This window comes from Neolamprologus brichardi, chromosome 9 (genome assembly GCF_056152115.1).
Source record: "Neolamprologus brichardi isolate AB-2024 chromosome 9, ASM5615211v1, whole genome shotgun sequence".
Classification (NCBI taxonomy): Eukaryota; Metazoa; Chordata; class Actinopteri; order Cichliformes; family Cichlidae; genus Neolamprologus; species Neolamprologus brichardi.
The window spans coordinates 16,708,488-16,730,137 of NC_142112.1; the positions used below are offsets into that span (position 1 = coordinate 16,708,488).

General features: G+C 41.6%; 1 protein-coding gene across 2 annotated transcripts; it reads right to left on the reverse strand.

The window, feature by feature from the left end:
• Positions 1-9,560: 9,560 nt before the first annotated feature.
• On the reverse strand, positions 9,561-13,476 carry LOC148101294 (kinesin-like protein KIF1A). 2 transcript variants are annotated; one of them, XM_087846030.1, is made up of 7 exons: positions 13,423-13,476; positions 11,729-11,885; positions 11,437-11,487; positions 11,150-11,243; positions 10,411-10,416; positions 9,800-9,914; positions 9,561-9,698 (listed from the first exon to the last, which is right to left on the reverse strand). In XM_087846030.1, exons 1-7 carry the CDS (start codon positions 13,474-13,476, stop codon positions 9,561-9,563), a joined length of 615 nt encoding a protein of 204 aa, XP_087702156.1. The 2 variants fall into 2 exon arrangements, 1 of the variants encoding a protein (XP_087702156.1); XR_015719614.1 differs by lacking the exons at positions 9,561-9,698; positions 10,411-10,416; positions 11,729-11,885; positions 13,423-13,476 and having other exon boundaries at positions 9,843-9,914; positions 11,200-11,243; positions 11,437-11,482.
• Between the last annotated feature and the right edge of the window lie 8,174 nt (positions 13,477-21,650).

The following is a 21,650-nucleotide window of genomic DNA, read 5'->3' on the forward strand; positions in this document are numbered from 1 at the left end:
CATGTCAATAAAACCATGAATTCACATTGTCTTTGAGAAATACGACTTCATGACTCAAGGAATCAACAATCAACAAAATATTTTACGATGCTTTATTTGTCATTTAAAAAATTGTTCATTCAACTGTACAGTGCGTATTACTCTCAATAATTGTGGATTTAAAGCAACACACTGTTTAAATGTGAACAGAATAGTACTGTTTTCCCCAATGAACAGCTGTTTGGTCGCATTGAGCAGCTGAAGTGTGATCAGATCAGAAAGTGTTGATTGGATCATCTTTGGTGTGGTTTTCCAACACTTTAATCAGCTTAATCTCTTCTCCGTTAAATGGAGGGGCTTGAATGAGGTCCAGATGAAGGTAACTGGGTCCACCAACATGAACCTGGAGTCAAGAGAGATGAAATGCTTGTAGTGTGTTGAAGACTGAGGATGTTCAGGAATTTGAAGAGCTGGCTACACCAATGAGTAGACTTCCCAGAATGGAAACAGCACTCTTTGTGTGGTTTGAGAAAACAGTCAAGTTGTTAAGAACTATGACTGAGAAGAATCCACCTGTGTACAGCAGCAGGCTGCCTTCCTAGAATTTGGATATCCCCCGTGCGCTCGTGTCTGTATTATGTGCATTACCTCTCTTGGAAAATTAAAACCACAGCAGCTTTTTATAGTATTTTTCATTCACTATCAGTTTAAGATTATTCAAAACATGCAACACAGTCACCAATCCCAGCAAATTCACCCCTAAGTCAGACTGTACAATACAGAAAACAAAAGAGCTACATCTCAGACTCTACAGGCTTCAGTTAGCATGTTAAATGTGAAAGTTCAGTTAGAAAAAGACCGAACAAAAACGGCCTGAGTTGAGCAATTAACTAAAGTGACAAACATTGCTCTAAATAATACTCCCCTAATCCAAGTAGTCACCCAAACCTGGACGTGGATTTAGAGGCCTGAGGGCCATCTCACACATTTATTCAGAATAAAACAAGTTTAAATTAAAATTAAACAAATCAAAATCTTGAGGACGTATGTATTTTACATGTTGGTACAATGTTTAGGATGAGATGGAGATATAACACTCATGCACCTTGAAAATTATGAAGGTCTAAATATGTATCAAAGGGACTCACTGAACATCAGTGGATTTCTATGGGGCAAACATACTTAAAGCAGCCACTGTGACCATTGCTGCAGAGCAGAATGAAGAATACTGATGGGGACTGTGAGGGTTTGTAGTTAAATTCCTGCTCTTACAGGATCAGTGAGTGTCTGTTTAAAGACTATTAACATACTTTTACATCACTATGGAACACCAGCATTTCTGCAGAGGACAGAACCACCTGCTTTAAACTACCATGATGCTCTGTGCTCTGTTGTCATGGCAATGTGAAGTCAAATAAATGCAAATGTAGAAAAATGCACATTTAAAGGAGGACAAGAAGACAGGCAACTGGAAGAGCTTTTGAAGCAGGAAAACTTTTTATGGATTTCTCTTAATTTAACTGGAAATTTTGCTAATACAAGTCAAGGAGGAAACAAGGAGGCAGGTTGGATTATATCTGAGGACAGGACGCATGAAGGAGAAGCATGAGGAGAGAGAAAACAGCAGAGCGATGGTGCAGAGCTAATCGTGGATCAAGTCAAAGAAGCAAGCATCAAAACTGTGAGTAAACATAACACACAAAGAGTTAAAATTACTGTGCTGATTAAGGAAACATTACATTTGGTTAGTTTGGGGTCTCGAGCTTCAGGTTTGTGGGTTCAGTTGCTCTCAAAATCGAGGAAAGACAAAAAAAGTTTCTTTTGAAAGGTTGTTGGAGGATTCGTACTGTAAGAAATATCTGGGTGTGCATCTGCTTTTATTTAAAAAACAACAAAAGTTGAATTTTATTTATTCACATTGGAAAGGGAAAATTGGAGGATCAGAACAATAATGTGGCCAAATTTACTGTTTCCTTAATCAGAACAATAATTTTGATCTGAACTAGAAATTTTGAAATGGGTTATTTTCTTTCTTCTCTAATGATCACTGTGTCACATGTTGAGTTACTTGTCAGTTTACATTAATGTTAATGGTAATTTAAAAAAATGCAGTTTGTTCGTAATTTTGTAGAAAAAGGCTCTGCACCTGTGAAAAACAAATCCAAACCCCCAAAATCACTGTAGCTCAGAGTAGCTAAGCCCTGGTTAACTGCAATTAACAGGAGATGAAAAATATTGGAATGATTGAAAGAAACAAAGATTGCTTTAGGGTTTGAAGATTTGACTTTCTTATTGAAAGAGACGAAAACAAATCTGTGTCACACTGAGAAATAAACTGAAAGCTTAAAAGATCTGTTGTTATACAAATGTGCAAACTTGTTTTAATAGAAAATTGGCTTTAATGTAATATCACATGAAGGTTATCAGTAATGTTTTCACAGCTTTAATCAAATCATTCATCATCCATAAGTTGTGATGGAAAAATGTCTGCAAGCGTGCAGGAGCCCATTTTTAGAGACAATCACTCCTGTGTTATAATGTTCATTGAAGTTTATCAGGTGAGATGACCAATAGATGATAAGAAATATACTCTTACTAATTATTAGAGTTGAAAAGTACTTTGCTAAGCAAAATTAAATGAGGTTAGGCTGCAACTTGAAACATTTACATAAAAGGTTCAGTTGCTGATGCATGAAAGAAAAATAATTTTCTTCTACAAATCTATTGGAAAATTCTGATTGTAAGAAATGAAAAATATTCAAAGAGTGAAACTGTTAGAAAAGTGAAGGTTTTGTGCAGCTGGGTTTTGCAGCCCCTTTGGAGGAAAATGTAAACTTGGTTTAACGAGGTTAAAAAACAGAAACTGGGATGATCCAGACACATTTATTGTTTCTTTAATCACCACAATAGTTTGAGTTTGTGCTAAAATGCCTTAAAAATCTGTTTTGAGTGATAAGTTAGGCTTTTAATGTGTTAAACTTGCATTGGATAAGACAATGTACCACTGAACACAGGAGGGATTATTGCTGAAAATGGGTCTCTGAACACCTCTGTAGATATTCTATTAAAAATCATTCATGATATGTGATCAGTGTTAATATTAAGCATTTATATGATTATTTACGCTTTTGATTAATTGCTGTGATTCAATCTGAAACCAAATTTGAGTCTATTCAGAAAACAAGACATTTCTAATTCACCTCAGACCTTTGAGCTGTGGTCTACATTGTAATGATAGTGTATGGTTATTGATTAGAGCAGATGATATGAGACTATCAGGAGAGACTGGTAAAACGTTATGAGCTGTCTTGATGCAGAGAAAGTGGAGTTTGTCATCCTTGAATGATGGGATTCAAGGATTGAATGATGCTCTGCCTCTGTGCTCAAGGTCAGACATAGGCTTTAAGCAACCATGAGCCACTGATACGCGTGATAGATTAATCAGCATGTATCAAGTGGGCTTGTTAAACAGCTCTGATAGGAGGAAGTCAATGAGCACGCAATAAAGTGGACTTGTTAGGGCCAGTTTACCATCAGCCTTGCTAAAGTTGAACTTCATTTGTATTTAAAGACAGACTTTAAAGAAAATTCGTATTTGAAACTGGTGATAAAATCCAGGTCAGATACAGTTACATACAAACATACAGTACACACTGCTGCTCAAAGGTTGGAGGTCAGTTAGAAAAGTCCCTGATTTTAATAAAGAATTGGCTTTAATGTAATATCACATGAAGGTTATCAGTAATGTTTTCACAGCTTTAATCAAATCATTCATCATCCATAAGTTGTGATGGAAAAATGCCTGCAAGCGTGCAGGAGCCCACTTTTAGAGACAATCACTCCTGTGTTATAATGTTCATTGAAGTTTATTAGGTGAGATGACCAATAGATGATAAGAAATATCCATCCATCCATCGATCTTCATCCGCTTTATCTGAGGCCGGGTCGCGGGGGCAGCAGCCTAAGCAGAGAGGTCCAGACCTCCCTCTCCCTAGCCACCTCCTCCAGCTTATCCGGGGGAACACCAAGGCGTTCCCAGGCCAGCCGAGAGATATAATCTCTCCAGCGTGTCCTGGGTTTGCTCCGGGGCCTCCTCCCGGTGGGACATGCCTGGAACACCTCACCCAGGAGGTGCCCAGGAGGCATCCTTGTCAGATGCCCGAACCACCTCAGCTGGCTCCTTTCGATGTGGAGCAGCAGCGGCTCTACTCTGAGCCCCTCCCGGATGGCCAAACCTCTCATCCTATCTCTAAGGAAGAGGCCAGCCACCCTTCGGAGGAAGCTCATTTCTGCCGCTTGTATCCGCGATCTCGTCCTTTCGGTCACTACCCACAGCTCGTGGCCATAGGTGAGGGTAGGGACGTAGATCGACCGGTAAATTGAGAGCTTCGCTTTTACACTCAGCTCCCTCTTCACCACGACGGACCGGTGCAGCGTCCGCATTACTGCAGCTGCAGCCCCAATCCGTCTGTCGATCTCCGCCTCCCTTCTCCCATCACTCGCGAACAAGACCCGAGATACTTGAACTCCTCCACTTGGGGCAGGAACTCATCCCCGACCCGGAGTGGGCACTCCACCCTTTTCCGGCTGATAACCATGGCCTCAGATTTGGAGGTGCTGATCCTCATTCCCGCTGCTTCACACTCGGCTGCGAACTGTTCCAGTGCGAGCTGGAGGCCCTCACCCGATGAAGCCAACAGAACCACATCATCCGCAAAAAGCAGAGATGAGATTCTGAGGTCACCAAAGCGAAAGCCCTCCGCCACTTGGCTGCGCCTAGAAATCCTGTCCATAAAAATTATGAACAGAACTGGTGACAAAGGGCAGCCCTGGCGGAGCCCATCAGCCACCGGGAACGAGTCCAACTTATTGCCAGCAATGCGAACCAAGCTCTTGCAATGGTTGTATAGAGATCAAATGGCCCGTAGCAATGGGCCAGACACCCCATACTCCCGCAACACCTCCCGCAGGACACCCCGAGGGACACGGTCGAATGCCTTCTCCAAGTCCACAAAACACATGTAGACTGGTTGGGCAAACTCCCATGCACCCTCAAGTATCCTTGAGAGGATAAAGAGCTGGTCCAGTGTTCCGCGACCAGGACGAAAACCGCATTGTTCCTCCTGTATTCGAGGTTCGACTAGCAGATGAACTCTCCTTTCCAGCACCCTGGCATAGACTTTCCCAGGGAGGCTTAGGAGTGTGATCCCCCTGTAGTTGGAACACACCCTCCGGTCTCCCTTCTTAAAGATGGGGACCACCACCCTGGTCTGCCAGTCCACGGGTACTGCCCCTGATCTCCCTGCAACATTGTAGAGGCATGTCAACCAGGACAGCCCTACAACGTCCAGAGCCTTCAGGAACTCGGGGCGGACCTCATCAACACCAGGGGCTCTGCCACCAAGGAGTTGTTTAACTGCCTCAGTGACCTTGCCCCCGGAAATTGGTGGGTCATTCCCCTCATCCCCAGACTCTGCCTCCTCCTCGGAAGACGTGTCAGTGGGATTAAGGAGGTCCTCGAAGAATTCCTTCCACCGCCTGACAATTTTCTCAGTTGATGTCAGCAGTGCTCCGCCAGCACTATACTCAGTGCAGGTAGAGCACTGCTTTCCCCTCCTGAGACGCCTGACGGTTTGGCAGAATCTCTTCGAGGCAGTCCGAAAGTCTTTTTCCATGGCCTCTCCGAACTCCTCCCACACCCGAGTTTTTGCTTCAGCCACTGCCCGAGCCGCATTCCGCTTGGCCTGTCGATACCTGTCGGCTGCCTCCGGAGTCCCACAGGCTAACCAAGCCCGATAGGACTCCTTCTTCAGCCTGGTGGCTCCCTTCAACTCTGGTGATAAGAAATATACTCTTACTAATTATTAGAGTTGAAAAGTACTTTTAGTAGCAAAATTAAATGAGGTTAGGATGAAACTTGAAACGTTTACATAAAAGGTTCAGTTGCTGATGCACGAAAGAAAAATAATTTTCTTCTACAAATCTATTGGAAAATTCTGATTGTAAGAAATGAAAAAAAAGAGTGAAACTGTTGGAAAAGTGAAGGTTTTGTGCAGCTGGGTGTTGCAGCCCCTTTAGAGGAAAATGTAAACTTGGTTTAACGAGGTTAAAAACAAAAACTGGGATGATCCAGACACATTTATTGTTTCTTTAATCCCCACAATAGTTTGAGTTTGTGCTAAAATGCCTTAAAAAGCTGTTTTGAGTGATAAGTTAGGCTTTTAATGTGTTAAGCTTGCATTAGATAAGACAATGTACCACTGAACACAGGAGGGATTATTGCTGAAAATGGGTCTCTGAACACCTCTGTAGATATTCTATTAAAAATCATTTATGATTTGTGATCAGTGTTAATATTAAGCATTTATATGATTATTTACGCTTTTGATTAATTGCTGTGATTCAATCTGAAACCAAATTTGAGTCTATTCAGAAAACAAGACATTTCTAATTCACCTCAGACCTTTGAGCTGTGGTCTACATTGTAATGATAGTGTATGGTTATTGATTAGAGCAGATGATATGAGACTATCAGGAGAGACTGTTAAAAAGTTATGAGCTGTCTTGATGCAGAGAAAGTGGAGTTTGTCATCCTTGAATGATGGGATTCAAGGATTGAATGATGCTCTGCCTCTGTGCTCAAGTTCAGACATAGGCTTTAAGCAACCATGAGCCACTGATACGCGTGATAGATTAATCAGCATGTATCAAGTGGGCTTGTTAAACAGCTCTGATAGGAGAAAGTCAATGAGCACGCAATAAAGTGGACTTGTTAGGGCCAGTTTACCATCAGCCTTGCTAAAGTTGAACTTCATTTGTATTTAAAGACAGACTTTAAAGAAAATTCGTATTTGAAACTGGTGATAAAATCCAGGTCAGATACAGTTACATACAAACATACAGTACACACTGCTGCTCAAAGGTTGGAGGTCAGTTAGAAAAGTCCCTGATTTTAATAAAGAATTGGATTTAATGTAATATCACATGAAGGTTATCAGTAATGTTTTCACAGCTTTAATCAAATCGTTCATCATCCATAAGTTGTGATGGAAAAATGTCTGCAAGCATGCAGGAGCCCATTTTTAGAGACAATCACTCCTGTGTTATAATGTTCATTGAAGTTTATCAGGTGAGATGACCAATAGATGATAAGAAATATACTCTTACTAATTATTAGAGTTGAAAAGTACTTTGCTAAGCAAAATTAAATGAGGTTAGGCTGCAACGTGAAACATTTACATAAAAGGTTCAGTTGGTGATGCATTTAATTTAACACATTAGAAATCTTTGTTTATCTTTTTTTTTTTTGTTTTATTCTGAGTTCATTGTTTTTAGTCTTTCATTTTTACATTGTTTTAATCCACTGTGGATTGGCTGGCAACGGGACAAATTAGCTGATAGTGATCACATGTTGAGGCATGTGTGTGTCCAGAGGTGTCCTTTCAGCTGTTTAAAGGTGGTATTAAAAGGAAGCAAGCTGAGCACTGGAAGGAGAGAGGCCCTAGATTGGAAGAGGAACGCATGAAGGCCAGGTGGAAAAGAGGGAGCCGCTGCGTGATCGTGGGGGGTGCGACGCCTCGTCTGGAGACCGGTCAGCGTGATGTGGTGACCCAGTCCCGACAGCAGGAACGGCGACAGTAGGAGACAACGTGTGTGATTGACATCAGGGCAGATGTATACCACTGCCTGCATTTGTGAGTAGTGTCTCACTGTTGTTCACTGGGTGCAGCCGTGTTGGGAGAGGGTCGCCATGGCTATAAGCCAGGGCAGCTTCCGGGATGATGGTTCTGGCTCCTATTTGTTTTAACTTACAGGTGATGGTGTGAGGGGAGCCGCGGTGGTATCGAGCGACGGACTCCAATGCAGAATGCGAACTGGGCTGGGATGTGATGGGCCCAGTGGATGGACGAGACTGGGACAGGAGTCTCCTCGTCTGCCTGGCACGAGGCTGGCGTGGACCCCGCTCAGCAAGAGGAATTTCTGTCCAGCTCAAGAACACACAAGGAATATTCGTCCTGGGTTGTGGGACTGGGTGGGATTTCTGTGCATGAAGAGAATTGTATTTTTACCAGTTTTAGAATAATCTTATCCAGTCTCAGTGGAAATTTTAGCATATCGAGAAAAATGTTGTTGTGAATTGGCTTGATTTAAATCAAATTGAACTCATTCAATTAAAACCAAATATAACTTGTAATCAAATCTATTCAAATGTAAAGTCATCTCACTCAATTTGGACAACTAGCACTGAAAAATACACTGACATCCTCTGTTTCCCAATTAGCAGATCAGAGGTTGCTGTTTTATTTATCACTCCATACTTGAATGGTTTTATCCTGTTTATAAATAAACATTTAAAAATGACATTGCTTCATTGTATGATTAATTCTTTGTCTGTGTTAGTCCTTTAAATGTTGTGCCTCCATAATTATTCTAGAGTCTTTACAGTGTTCAGCCCCTGCTGTGATTTGGTGCTACATACATAAACTTGAAGTGAATGAATCCACCTGTTCACAGGAGATCACAGGAAGATGACACCAAACATCAGAAGATCTTATTGTGCGCCACAGTAAAAGGGTGGTTTCTTGGGGCTAAAAGCACATAATAAACTTAAGCAGAAGCTCACATAAAGCAGGAAATAAGCAGGCAGCACTTCATCTGCTAATGCACGTTTCCCACTTTTATTGTTGCCTCATTCACTAACAGTTCAATGGTGCAAGATTACCATACACAGAATTAGGATATCTGCATGACACATCTATGCTGTACAGCGAATGGATTATAATTATTACAAATACAGTAAACATATTTACATTTTAGTTCAAGCTCCATACAACATAGATATTTACAAAGTATGAAAATGAAACCGGTCTGACAAATAATAAACAGCATTAATGACTTTTTTTTTTCTTTTCTTTTGGTAAACAAATCTGAAAGGGGGCGGGGTTAACTGATATTAATTGTCAGAGGGGGAAGGTGGAAAATATCATGGCTAGTTTTGTTTGAAAGGCATCAACAGAAAAACACACACAGAAAAAAGTGATGAGGTGAAGAAAGACACAATAAGGCGCCATCGGCCTGATGGCGCTTTCAAAGGTGGTGCTTGAGATCTGCAAGGAGATGGAGGTGGACGTGGACAGAGTGCCCGAGCTCACGCTGGGGGACAGAGACTCGCTCAGGGACTTGGTGGTGGGAGCTGTTCCCATGGGAACCGCCTGTCCCAGCTTCTCTCTCAGCGCCAGAAGGTGACGGGTCTTTTCATCCACCTGGACGAAAGATGGGGGCGAATGTGAGGTGGGGAGAAAAGGGGAGGGTTAGTCATGTAAAGTCTGTACTCTAAAAAAACCCTTTTTAGAATAGCACTTTGGTCTTTGAGTTGAAAAGTCTTTTTTCCCTCTACGATATTAAACAGAGATTCATTTCTTTATAAATCTTTTAAGGCCCCACCTCCTGCAGCTGCTCCATCTTCTCTAGCTCCCACTGGTGCTCTAGGATGAGGCTATCTAAGGAAAGAAGGAAACTTTGTAACAGGGCAGATATCTTTGATTGTGAAACAGAGATAGCCACAGTGCAGCAGCCCAGATTTACCAGTCAGGAGTTTTGGAGTATTCAGTCCCAAAGAGGTTCTTGAGAGAACGGGGTGGAGACAACTTGGCGTCTCGGGAGTAACAGACCATGCAGATGTCTTTGGTGATAATGGCAGGCTGGATGCAATGGTCCAGCTGTAGAGAGGAGATAAAGGGTGTGTGTTAGACACGATGACATCAAGAGACTTGATGTCAACACGTACAAACAGGTACAACACGGTGGAGCAGCGGCTGACCTCCAGATACGCAGATAAGGTCATGTAGATCTTCTCTCCATAGGGAGTTACGCGGTTGAGCAGGAGGGAGTTGTGCAGGGAGCTGTCCCACACTGCCTCAAAGAGATAGAAAGTGCTGAAAAACACAGAAAGAGGAAAAGTTAGCGGTGTTCACATTCATCCTTTAATCATGACAAAACGTGAGGAATCGCACTGAGGTGAGACCTTGACAACAGACAAATCAGGAGCCACAGAGTGTCAAGTGTCAGCCGACACCAATCGGGACAATGATAAGAAAGAAATTCATTTACAGACACGTGAAAAAGCAGTTTAAGCTTCTGGATCTAGATTATTACACCACATCATCATTATACCTGTGATTCAGCAGCTGATGGAACCAACTGTAGCAGCAAAAACTTGAGATAATCATTTTTTATTAGTGTTTCATAGCAGTGTGGACGGATTTCCGGCCCATTTGTCTTTACAATGTTTCTTCGGTTCATTAAAGTTTGCAGATATTTATTAATTCACAGCTTTCTTAACTTTCAATCATGTTGAAGTCTCAACTTTGAGCCACCGCAGCACCACTCTGCTGTTGCTTTGCTGCTGCGCTCTGGAGTCACTGACCCAACGATGATCTCTTTGACTCTAGAGTACTTCATGGCTCACTCAGTGACCTGGACACTTTGCAGGTTCTTTGGCAGCAAAAAAAAGCCCAAATAATCATCACCTGAGCAAAACCGTTGGTATAACCTGTTTATCTGATATGGTTTTCACCAATGTTGAAGCTGTGAATTAGGGCTTAAGTTTTCAACTTTGCAAACCTAACCCATGCTGCCATGTTGTATTTAGAGGGAAAATGGTTTCTCCTGGAAGCCTTTCCAAACAGGCCATATTTGTTGAGTCTTTGTTGAATTGCACTGCCATGAACTCCAACATTTAGCATGCTAACTGTGGCCTGTAGAGCCTCAGATGTGTGGGGTGTGTATATGTGCTATATTTTTATGCTTATGCTCGTACTCTCTCAATCCCCTTTACTTGATATTCTAACTCTGTAATATGCAACTTCTGTCAGTGTTCTGATACTGGAAACTGAATTTCCCGGAGGAACCACCCGAGGGATTAATAAAGTTCTATCTAATCTACATCGAGAACAGAAAAAGAAAATCTGCTGCTTGCAACAGCATTGTGTTAGAAGCATTTTTACTGGAGTGAATGCATTTAACTGTACTTGCATCATCTGTTAAAAGTACTTATATATTGCAATAAGACTGCAAAAAGCAAAGGGGACTGAATTCTATAGTATGTGGTATGTGTATAAGGTGACACATGTATGCAGTTTCCTGTCTGTGTATCTACAGGTATTTGTACTGAATGAAATGAGCTGTGGTGATTAAAAGCATTAACAAAAGCATACTTACTAGTGGCCTTTTCTTCTTAGGTCTGGATCTTGATGCTTCTGGGACTGAAGATCACAGCCAAGTCACCAGTTTCATAAACAATAAACAAACAAAAAGCAAATAAACAAAACACTTTCAGAGATCGCACAACTTTGGTTTTCATCTTCATATGATAATGTTCCTTGAATCAAATCTACCACACACACTCTACTACAGTGTATCAAACTATTCTAAATACTTCCACAAACAATGACATACCCATCTTTGTCTTTTTGTGGCTTTCACCAAAAACTCTCCCCCTGGTGGATCCTGTGTTGACGAATGTGATTTTAGGAGAAAAACTAAATCATTTTAAATGGTTACATTAAATGTAATAATATCAACATCCAACAGATTTGACTGTACATGTATCAACTGCTGTAAAATACATGTTCCTTGATCCTTGGTCAGGGAACATGAATTACTGTTGTTTCAGCCATCAGGTACTCCTCTAAAATTCAGCCTGGACTCCACATATAAAGCATACAATCCATACAAACATACAAATCACCTTTGCTGGTCTTGTTGCCTGCGTGCTCCACTTGCCCCTCTGAAGTGCTCAGTGGGTCATCCTGTCCCTTGTTGAGCTCAATCTTCTCCATCACATTCCTCACTTCCTCCACCTGCGTGGTCCTCACCTCCCGTGCCTCCATAATCGTTGCCTCCTCCTGGTTGTTGATCATTCATAGATCAAGTTAGTTTACACAATGGGTCAAACTTTTAACTTTATCCTGCTTTACGCCTCCTGGTTTGTAGCAGATTAAGTATATATGACGTATGAAAGGGAACAGAGTGGAGTTAAAGTTTGAGGGTGAAGGAGAAGATGTTGTGACTCAGTGATGATGATGATGATGATGACCAAGCGTCAGTCTACTGGAAGTGCAAAATGCTACAGACCCCTGACTCCACCAAAACATCGTGCTTAAGACTACATACCTTTTCTTCAAGGCCCGTGTGCAACGTGCTCTTTAACCTCTATAAACTTCAAATCCAAGTGTAGACACAGACGCCACACTGACAGACTGAAAAGAATTACAAAGCTTTTGGTAAAACGTCTTATGATGATTATCTAAATTGCATGTGACTTCACTGTGTTGGAACAGATGTACTATAAATGCCAGTTCATCTCACAACAGCTACTGAATGTGTTAATTTAATTTAATTTTTTTATTAATAATGTTTCAATATATTTGTACAAAGATGGGTATGTAACAACGACCATAAGACACACTACAGCACTTTCAGCTTAAACTGATTTGTAATGGCCATTTAAACACCATTCAGCAATAGATCAGCAACATTTAATTATTCAGGGACTGTCTCAGTTATTTCCATTTTCCTTCATCAACAGCGTACTGGTTACCACATTTAACCAAAGGATCACTGGTGTGATCCCAGTCAGGAACACAACTGCCCACAGGAAGAGCATCAGTGTAAAAAGGTCCCGAATTAAACACGCGGAGCGATCCTTTGTCACAAGGGAGCAACTAAAAGTAGCTATACACCCAATACAATATTTAAAACATTACTTAAACCTTTAAACAAACTAAAGTAAAATGTGATCATTTCTGCCCAGATTATTAACATTTAAATATCCACAAAGGTTCCGATGCAACGTTATCTATACCCATCACTATTTTATTAAGCTACACCATCACTTGATTTTACACCATTTACAGTGTGTAAGTACTTTAATACTTTAAATAACATAGATTATCAGTAACACATCACATGTGTCAGTTACACATCACGTGTATCAGTTACACATCACATGTGTCAGTTACACATCACATGTGTCAGTTACACATCACATGTGTCAGTTACACATCACATGTGTCAGTTACACATATATCAATGAAGGAAGAAAACAGGCACAAACAGATTGTCAGTTGTCTAAGTAGCTGCAATCTGCAGATCATTCTTTTGATAACTTTGCTTTCTTTCTATCTTTAAGCGTGATAGCAGCAAAAGTGGCTGTCACTCAAGATTTGGAAAGGAAAAATAAGCCACCATATGTTGTTAACTACTGCTGAGGAAGGAACCAACACTTATAAATTATGTGCTGCTTATGTGAAAATGGGAGAAGGAGTGATGATTGAATTTCTGTTTTTACAATAAAATGGTCTTCTAACAGGTAAACATAAGAAAATATTTTTAGACACTAACATAAATCATAACTTTAAAACTGCAGGATCTGAATCTTACCTTCACAAAGGTACTCATAACATCAGCCCATCCTCTGAAGGGATTCCTGGACATAGGCTGTTAGTCTGCAGCCAGGAGTTAATATTTCACATCCGATTTCTCCTTTTTTGCTCTTCTTCCCAAGAAGCAGCGCTGGTTTGTAGCCAAGGGCATGGAGTTTTTCAAGCTGCAATAAAGCATGATATTTATATTTATTGGACAGCCTGAGGTGTCTTCAGCAAACTGGACTACCCCACAGAGGGACCGAGGCCTCGCCGCTATTTTTCGGTAAATTAAATGTCAGTAACTACTGTCCTTAGCTAGGTCCTGAAATCTAGGCAGCTAAGATGAGAAGTGGGCTCTTCGGGGAAACTTGTTTTGTAAAGTTGGTTTAGCTAATCCGTAGAGGTGAATGAATTGAGCGTGACTAAAGAAATGATGAGAAAAGCACTGGGTTGCTCTTTTGTCCAGTCATCGATGCTAGCTAAGAGGATGTAACAAAGGCAAGGTAGCAGAGATGAAAAAGGAGTGGTTGTTGAGAGATAAGTGGAGAAAGAGGTGTGCAGGGAAAAAAGCAGGTTAGTAACATACAGGCCCGGGTTCGAGCCCTCGGCTCACCTGACTCTCTATGTTCACCTGCTAGGGGGAGGTCCAGGCAGGTGATCTTGGAGTGAAACTTCCAAGGGATGAACCTTGTTCAGCCTGGGCTTCCCCTGACTTTGTGTGTGTTTTCTTTTTCCTACCAGCAACAAACAGCCCAGCCCGATTTATGGGACCCCCTTGTTGTCATGGCTACCAAGGACCACTCTTCTCGTGCCAACAAGTCATTGCCTGACAAAAAATATTTCCTATGTTTCCCTGTGTTTTTTTATTTTTTATTTTTTTTTATCTCCAATATCTTTGCATATCTTGCTAGATAGACTTCACTGAACAGGGTTTACAAACGCCTTATCCTCTTTGTCCACTTAAAATATCTTTACACAACTATTCTTATATTTCTTGCAAAACCTGCTGTCCTCTTGCCCACATTACTCTTCAAAAACACTTTTTTAATGTCAACCACATTTTTGGAACTAGATAAATAAAGCACATATAAAAGTCACTACCAAAAACTCTATGCGTCTTCTACCTTGTTATAGGAATGTTGTTTATGGCTCAACATGACTTGATTCCCAACCCTGTTGGAGTCCTGCTTCAATAAGCCGTCCGTTTGTGAGATAAGTCAATTGTTCCTTGCTTCCTAGTACAAACATATTGTTGTACTAGGAAGCAAAAACTTTTCTGTGATTAATTTGAGGTTTTTGTTTTAGTGATAGAGTGATTCTGCCAGTTAGGTTTGGGCTGTTTTTTTGTTTTTTTTTTGAGAGAGAGAGTGTTTCTATAGGTGGACATGTCTGGAATTGGGCTAATATTTGTGTAACAGTGCACTTAGAGAAAACCTGTCAGGTGTCAGCCCTCTGGTGATGATGTTTTGTGTGTTGATGATTTAATAGTCAGCTCTCTTTTATCAGGCCTGCAAGATTGGAATTAAAAGCGCTATAAAATCTGTCATTGAGAGCAAATATACTGTGAGCTTCTCCAGATTTCAATGGGCTTCGGAGCAAATTCACCTGCCTAGGACGCTGACCATATTAGGTGGTAAGTGTCTAAAAGGATTGTAGCGATTCAGTCTATTCCTAAATCATAGTGAACTGTTTTTATTTTTGTAATGATGTCATATTGCTGTGGGTGGATGCTCAAAGTAGTGTGCGGTTTTCCACTCTCAGCAATAACTGGTATGAATGCGTGTGACTGGACTGTGACTGGACTGATGATGTGGACTAAGTGTGACTGACTTGAAATTGAGATTAAGGACAGTAACCATTTTAGGATCAGTCACTTCTAATGCCTAATCCACCCCAAACAGTAAAAAAAAAGGTGGATGTATGTGTTTGTTTGTTGTTTGTTTGTTTTTGCAGGAGCGGGAGGATGACAGAGACCAGAGGAGGGGGAGACTGTAGGTTCACATGAGTGTGTGTGGGCCCTGCAGACGTAACCCTTTAACTGCCACTTTTCTGTGATTTTCATGTGAAGGAAACTGTTTCACTGGCTGCTTGTTGGTTATAGTATCACACTGTATTGTTGGAAAATGTTAAATGTCACAGTGGGAAAAATGTGTGTGCAATGTGAAATACATACTGTGTTAAAATCAGTGTCACTCCTTTCACAGCAGCACCTCTGGAATCTGTTAATCCAGGCCTGACCTCCAGGACGCTCCACTGCTAATGTTTTGTTTCTCTCTAAGAGTGCTTGTGGAGGATTCGGCACAGACACAGACAGACATGAGTGCAAGATGTGCAGTGATTACAGAACACTTTAGTGTTGGGCTCATTATCACACCACTATTGAGCTCATAGTGTTAAAATAAGTGAGTGACATTACTTAAGAAAAGTCACTGGTTACAGTAGTTTGGAATAAATACATGGGATGATCCATGATTTGGGGAAATTATGGCAACAGTAGTGTTTTTAATGATTTGGGGAAATAAACGGCACACTGGTGTGTCTGTGGTGTTGGATGCATTATTACTCTTATGGCCTACAGTTGCTTGCAAATGTGAAGTTGTATTAACTTATAGATTTTGTTTTCTAGGATGCAGGCTCCAGGTGAAGCTAGAAGTTAAAGAGACTTAACATGAAAACCACACTAACATCTCCTAACGCAGGTTTACAGGCCTGGAGCGGAGCTACTCCAGGGGAGAAGCCCTGAAACTTTTAATAGAGAATGTGCAACTTTATTGTGTATCTCTAATTGTGTTGAGTTGACACATTGCAACAACCATGTGGCAAAAGAGGCTTTTGTGGGGGAGCTTTCTTTTTTAAATTGCAGGTACCATGACGTGAGTGTTATGAAAGGAGAGACTGAGGTGCAGGTGCAGACTGAGACCAGGAGAGGAAGCTCCATAAGGACCAGTGGGAAGCAGGGACCATTTCCAGCACAACCAGCAATCCAGAGAGGAGGCAGAGGGCTGTACCACTCGGCTTGCTACAGATCGTCATGAGGAGATTGTGAACAACAGTGAAATCCGAAAAGGTGGAAAGTGATCCTGCGGTGACATTGAGGAAGACTACGGGGGGTGTAGGACATGCTCTGCCCCTAACCCTAGAGCAGAAAAACAGATGTGGATCACCAACAATAGAAGTGCCTTGCACAAACGACAAACAGGAGGGAATGTCAGAATTGATCATTTAAGATTGTCATTTGTGCTAAGATATATACAACCATTGCTTTTATGTGTCCTAATATGGTTGTCATTGTGCAGAAAGAGCTAGACGATTAGAAGCTTTATTTTCAGCTTTGTGCAGACATGCTATAATTCCCCATTACACACTTAGATTTCACACTTCTGTGACCTTTGGCAAGTTCCTGTTTTTATAGTTTAGCGAGACGCTCACTTCTGCTGATTCAGCATGACACACGCTAGGTCGTTGATTGATATCATGCCTTGTATGGTGTCAGGAAGTGACACACACACATACATATGCCTGTCTTGGTGGTTAAGTGAATTGTGTGTAACCGCTGTTGTCAATAAAAGAGTGAGGCGGACGCAGAGGAGTTGGAGTTGCTTGGACAGGCGAGTGGCAGCACTGCTCTCCGACGCTCCCCTTGCAAGTAAAACGTACTGAGGTGTCTGTGTGGCTGCTTTGAGTAACAGTTTCTGTTTACCAGCAGGGTTGACTTAAACCCACCAGAATCATTCATTGTAAATTACTTCTGATGTTTAAGGAAATATCTACACAGGTATGCAGAAACCCACTTTTACTAACAATCACTCCTGTATGTTGTAATCTCAGATTGTGATTCTGTGTCCAAGTTTATCAGGTCAGATGGATAATATATGAGTAGAAAAACCTTTCTACAAAGAATAAGCCATTCCAGATGAAAATAGCATAGCTCAGGTTTTCTGCAACTGCATTTCAGAAACTGAAAAACATTGTTCTCATCAAAGGAAGCATTATATTTAGAAAGTTTAGGGTCCTGAGCAATTACTTTTTGGGTTCAAAGGGATGAAAAGCTGCTGGAGTGTGTGCTAATGTCTATAGAAAAAGGTTTTACACAACTGGACGTGTCACTCTCTTTTCAGGACAGTGCAAATTTGATCTAATCATATTAGAAATGTTGTGTTTCAGACACAGATGTTGCTAGATTTACTATTTTTGGAGCGAGTATAATATTTTGTATAAGGATGAGGGTGTTTATGTATGAAACTGGAACAAAAAGTGAAGATTTCTTACACCGTGGTGTGTAACTCCCTTCAAACAAAAGTGCAAACTGGGTCCAGTTATGTCTTGATGCATGCTCAATCATCCAGGTAACTAAATCCCAAAAGGTTCATTCTGTAAGAGAAGATAAGATAAGACTTTATTGATCCCACGGCGGGAAAATTTTTGCGTTACCTCAGCTCAGGTACAGATAGCAGAAGGAAAATACAGAAAATACAAATAAAATACAAACAAATATAAAACATAGAATAGAATAAACCTTTATTATCCCACGGATTAGAAATTTTGGTGTTACAGAGCTCTTACAACAAGGGAAAATAAAATATAAAAGGAAGACACAAGGTGGTCCTATAAGCAACTGAAGTTCGTATATACAGGTAACAATGTACAGAGTATGTATAGAAAAATTGATAGAAAAAAATTGATAGAAAATTGTACAGAGATATGTATAAAATGTAGAGTAAACAAACAAGCTGGTGAGTAAGACGACCACAGGAATGTTAAGCTGCATTATAGAGTCTGACAGCTGCTGGTAAGAATGACCTGCGGTAGCGCTCCTTCCTACACTGTGGGTGTAAAAGTCCACTGCTGAACGAGCTGCTCAGTGCTCCTACAGTCTCATGCAGGGGGTGGGAGGTGTTGTCCATGATGGATGTTAGCTTAGACAACATCCTCTCCTCCCCAACCTGCTCGATGGACTTCAGCGGACAGTCCAGGACAGAGCTGGCCCTCCTGACCAGTTTGTTGAGTTTCCCCCTGTCCCTCTCTGCCATTCCACCACTCCAGCAGACCACAGCACAGAAAATAGCAGACGCCACCACAGTGTCATAAAATGTCCTGAGGAGTGTCCTGTTCAGCCCAAAGGATCTCAGCCGCCGTAGCAGGTGGAGACGACTTAGACCCAGTAGAGTCGTTGAAGGAAAAGGAAAAGGGGGACAGGTGAGGTGCATTTCATGTCCCCGGTGCTATGGGGGGTTGCAGAGAGGTGTGAAGAGCTCTGGTGGATGGGGGAGGGAAGGGCTACTGAATCAAACCTGTTAAAAAACTGGTTCAATCTGTTAGCCAGAACCTGGTCTCCAGACTCTGGACCCCCTACGCTCACAGTGCTCCGTCCAGTGATGGTGTTCAGTCCTCTCCACACACCTCTGGTGTTGCTCTGCTGGAGCTGCTCCTCCACCTTCCTCCTAAAATGAAGCATTACATTTATAAAATAAAAGACTTATTTTACATTTGTTTGTATTTTTTGTAAGATAATACACTATATACACAGAGTTTATCTGGACGTAGTGTTTTCAGTGTCATCCAAGTGACTCTAGAGGATGAAAACCTGTTGGAGTGTGTGCTAATGTCTACAGCAGGGGTGTCCAAACTACGGCCCGCGGTCCATTTTTAATTGGCCCACACTTCAACTTTTGCTTGAGTGTACTGCACTTCTTAGTTTTAACACCAGGGGAAGCTACTGTTGATCAAAGCAGTTGCTCCACCAAAAAGGACAATCCTAGAAGAAATTTACCCCAAGTTACTAAACAGGTCAGAACCAAAGAAGCGAAAGGTAGAAGGTGAGTGCAGAAAATTTCAGACACGGTGGGAGACTGAATATTTCTTCAAAGAATTCAAGCGGAAGTGTGTCTGTTTGACCTGCACTGAAACTGTGGCAGTTATGAAAGAGTATAATGTACAACGTCATTATGAAACCAAACATCAGGCCTATGCATCCTACAGTGGTGCTGAGCGAGAGCAGAAAGTAAAGTAAATGGTAGCTGTCCTGCAGGGTCAGCAACAGCATTTTTTGTGCTCAAAAAGTCCAGGAAAAGGCTACAATAGCCAGCTATGAGGTCGCCCAAGACATGGAGTTACAGAGGAGCTGCTCGATCTTAAGAGTCTAAAAGGCACAACAACGGGTATGGATATTTCTGAAGCTGTGTCAGGCTCAACTGACAAAATGGGACTTAAATGGGACAAGCTGTGTGGAGATACAACAGACGGGGCTCCAGCTATGGCAGGTGCACACAAAGGAATGGCGTCTATGATGTGCGCTCAGGTGAAAGAGACTGGAGGTGAGGCTGTTAAAATGCACTGTACTGTTCACCAAGAAGCCCTTTGTGCCAAGACAGTCAATCTTGGAGATGTAATGAACACAATTGTTACAACTGTCAACATAATTCGAGCAAGAGGACTGTACCACAGAGAATTTCAGGCTTTCCTTTCTGATGTGGATGCTGAATATGGGGGTCTACTATACCACTTGGAGGCGCGCTGGCTAAGTTGTGGCGCCGTGCCGAAGCGTTTTTACTGTCTGAGGTCAGAAATTGACCATGTGTGAAAGAGAAGGACCGACCTCTTCATGAGCTGAATGACCCGCTATGGTTGGCAGACCTAGCATTTTTAGTTGATCTTACTGATCATTTAACCACCCTGAACAAGAGCCTACAAGGGAAAGAGCAGCTTGTACCACAACTTTATGCACTCATGAAAGCATTTTGTGTGAAGCTCAATGTCTTTAAGACACAACTGCGCAACTTCAACGTTGTGCACTTCCCCACACTGAGATCAGAACTGATTATCCACAGGCCAACCTTTCTGCTAAAAAAGGGAAATATGTGTCTGGGATTACATGTATCGAAACAGAATTCAGGATTTTTCTGTCATTGAAAAAGAAATCAAGCTATTAGCCACTCCTTTCTTGGTGGATGCCGAAGAAGTGGAAGAGAATCTGCAATTAGAGCTCATCAAAATCCAGTGTGATGATTCTCTGAAGAATCAGCATCAGCAGCTTTCCCTCCCCGAGTTCTACAGGAGCTTGGAACAGGAAAAAAATGATCAGTCTATTTGGCTCAGATTTGCTCCTTGATCAAATGACATTTGTCTGGACTTTTGGCACAAGTGGCGTCAGATTAACACTGCAGCTGGATGGCCCGATTTACATACCCAGTTCAGCTGATACTCACCAGAAATCTACACTATTGGACAGACGAGCCAAAAGATCAGATCATCTTCTTTGAATAAACAAGCACCAGCACAAGCTGGTCTTTGCCAACAGCTATCTCTGCAGGAACAGAGACCAAAGAAAATACACTGACACCTCTGATCTGCTTAAAAAGCTTAGATTCATTTAAAAAAATTAAATAAAAACATCAATATACTGGCAACTGTACAAGGGGGGAAAAGCCATCGTAAAAACATTCATGCTTAGACAAACATTTAAAAGCAAATAATGGTTTCATAGGTTATCACTAGGCTTTATGTAGCCTGAGGTTTGGTGTCAGAAGGTGTGGATGTCCAAGAACAATGACAGAGGTACATACGGTCTCCCTGGCCTGTCACCTTGACCTTGCTAAGGTCCAGTGTGGCTGCCATGACGACACTGAAAGGGCTCCTGGGAATGTGATCTCCACCGTAGGTCACGCAACTCCCAGGGGACCCTGTCACGGGAAAGGGAAGCGATCCACATTCTCCCATTTAATATGATGCATAACAGCCAGAAGAACGCTTCCTTGTCCACGCCCGCATGTGTGAGCATTTCTTCTCTCGCCTGTTGCACAGGTGTATATTTAACAGCATGTGTTTTGTTGTGGTTGTTGATGATTTCAAAGTCTTTCACAGCTTGCTGCTACTACTGCTTTGACTGGTAAACAGTTCAAATGACAGCTCAAAAGGACCTGTTTACATTAGCATACCAACTATAACCCTGTTTATTCATGTTTATTCTTGTTTTTAAGTCCTTGCGATTGTGATTTTAATTTTGATCTTGTCAATTTCGTCAAACATTTTCATAAAAGTGTTATGAAGAGTTGTTCCATGTAGTATGACGGAAAACATTCAGACCGTATTATAGACCAATAAACTAAATAAACAGACTGTTTTTTGTTAGTACTCTCTGTGAGGCAGTACAAGTATTCTTACCACTGCAGCTGAGTCCTGGTCCCTCTGCCTTGAGAAGGATCCACTTTGACCCTGAACGGTGTCATTGGAATAGCCTAAACACAA